This window comes from Primulina huaijiensis, unplaced genomic scaffold (genome assembly GCF_012295235.1).
Source record: "Primulina huaijiensis isolate GDHJ02 unplaced genomic scaffold, ASM1229523v2 scaffold207188, whole genome shotgun sequence".
Taxonomy (NCBI): Eukaryota; Viridiplantae; Streptophyta; class Magnoliopsida; order Lamiales; family Gesneriaceae; genus Primulina; species Primulina huaijiensis.
This window is the reverse complement of record NW_027354764.1, coordinates 1-2,480: the sequence shown is the minus strand read 5'-3', so window position 1 is coordinate 2,480 and position 2,480 is coordinate 1. Positions and strand designations below refer to the sequence as shown.

The 2,480-nt window shown below is 38.7% G+C and overlaps 1 protein-coding gene across 1 annotated transcript; it reads left to right on the top strand.

Moving 5' to 3' along the window:
- Positions 1-6: 6 nt before the first annotated feature.
- On the top strand, positions 7-2,161 carry LOC140966573 (catalase isozyme 1-like). Its single transcript, XM_073426828.1, has 5 exons — positions 7-409; positions 695-784; positions 1,514-1,581; positions 1,652-1,745; positions 1,888-2,161. The coding sequence occupies exons 1-5, from the start codon at positions 158-160 to the stop codon at positions 1,945-1,947; spliced, it is 564 nt and encodes a 187-aa protein (XP_073282929.1). The 5' UTR covers positions 7-157; the 3' UTR covers positions 1,948-2,161.
- Positions 2,162-2,480: the final 319 nt, after the last annotated feature.

Here is a 2,480-nt window from a genome sequence, read left to right as displayed (position 1 = left end):
GGATCTCTATGATTCAATTGCAGCTGGCAACTATCCAGAGTGGAATCTTTTTATCCAGGTTATCGATCCTGATCATGAAGGCAAATTCGACTTTGATCCACTTGATGTAACCAAGACTTGGCCTGAGGACATACTGCCCTTGCAGCCTGTTGGGCGGATGGTGTTGAACAAGAACATTGATAATTACTTTGCAGAGAATGAACAGCTTGCATTTTGCCCTGCAATTATTGTCCCTGGAATTTACTATTCTGATGATAAGCTGCTTCAAACGAGGATATTTTCTTATGCCGATACTCAGAGGCACCGTCTTGGGCCAAACTATCTGCAGCTTCCAGCTAATGCCCCCAAATGTGCCCATCACAACAATCACCATGAAGGCTTCATGAACTTCATGCATCGGGATGAGGAGGTATGATGATTTAGGTTTTGGTCGGTCAGCCTAAAAATCAGAATTTTTACTGTTGAATTCACTTTCTGCTTCATCAAAATCCTCTTTTGTCATAAGAGTTTTCTTGTGAATCATTCCAACTTCTTTGCTCACAAGCGCTCTAGGAAGAAAAACAGAGTTTCAATTTACCTTTTTTTAACTTCCAAACTTTGGTCAACTGGGTTTTAAGCAGCATAGTTCTCGCCTTTTTGTTCCTCAATCACTAAATTGTTCAGACGTACGATCAGATATTCTGGCTTGTTTCAGGTAAACTATTTCCCATCAAGGTACGATCCTTGTCGTCATGCTGAAAGGTACCCCATTCCTACAGTGGCGCTGTCAGGGAAGCGGGACAGGGTAAACTTCTCAGTTTGCTTGATTCTTTGTTTAACGTTTTGTGGCTGTTGTCCTCTAATTTCTATTGCGACTTAAAAAGTGATTAATGGTTTGGTGTTACCAAAACTTAACTGAAATGGGACAAGTCACCTTTTGTTTGGTGTCTCAAATTAGTTTGGGGTTCACTGAGGAGAGTTTGATTCCTGAGCATCTGATGATGGTGGATCCTACTCAGCTCCAATCCCTAGGTTTTTTTAATAGATATTTTGTCTCATTTTAGTAACCTAAGTGACAAAATGAATGTTGTCAACATAGGAGGGCCAAAATGAAAATTTTTATAGATAAAATGTATGTGCAATGTATTTTCATGTCCATGTCTGTCTTTGTTGTCTTTCTGAGGAAGATCAATGGATAATGAGAATTATCACGACGAGCCCAGGATCGATGTTCAAGCTCCTTCACTTTTGTCCTTGATTTGTAAATATTAGTGAGCAAAAAAAATCTAAACAGACTTTACTTGAAAAATATACTGAGTTATGAAATCAACTTGTCCGGATTGTGTTTATTCAAACGAGGGGGAAGGACACATTCATCCACGAGGGGGTATAATTTCTATTCCTGGTTATAATACGGACCTGGGCTTGACATGCCTTTGTGGATTTAAAAATCTGTGTCCCCCAATTAAATTGATCAGCTGAATCGGTATATTGTGAAGACCGAGTGACCAAGTACATCTCACATGTAATGCAGATTTGCATTGAGAAGGAAAACAACTTTAAGCAACCTGGAGAGAGATACCGTTCCTGGGAACCAGACAGGTACTCACTTCCTCTTTGTGTAAAATGTAGCCCGAGTACGTGAATATTTTAATCACATCTTTCTTTCCAGGCAAGAAAGATTTATCCGCCGCTGGATTGATGCACTATCTGATCCCCGTCTCACTCATGAGATCCGCAGTATTTGGGTTTCATACTGGTCGCAGGTATGATTCATGTGCATGATAGAGTTATCATTTATGGATACAACTGAGTTTCGATTTAGTAATGTGGCTATTCGTTAGTCGGTTCGGCTTTTCCTTGAATCTTTTTGCACTTAACCTTGTTTGATTTGATATACCACTACAGGCCGACAAGTCTCTCGGTCAGAAACTTGCTTCCCGTCTTAATGTGAGGCCAACGATGTAGAGTTGTGTGTGGAAGAGATGATTTTTTATGCATAAAGTGGATGGTAGTCTGTCAATCTCTTTGTTATATGTTTTATGTAATGAAGCATAATTCTGTTTTGTGTCATAAATCATCACAACATCTAATGTTTCAATAAATAGGGATTCTATTCTACATGTGAGACGGGGAAACACATTGTTTTGTTTTTTGTTAAATTGTTGGTTATTGTGCTCCACTCCCTTATCCTATGAATATAAATGAGAAGGTCATTTTGTTAATTAAATGTGACTGAGGTTAAAAAACAAAATACCCCGTGTCACATTGTTATGTTTTTCGTTAAATTGTTGGTTTACTTGGTCGAGTCCCTTGCCTTATGGTACTTCGCAAGTGCTGTATTTGGAGCTGGAAATGCCACTTGGCCGTGTGGTGTAGCTGGTGGCGCGGGGTCAAATGGTTTTCTCAATTTACCTCTTAAATAAAGAAGGTTTTATTATTATTATTTTTTAAAAAAAAGAAAAGCAAAGAAGGCTCTCAAATTATTTATTATTATGATT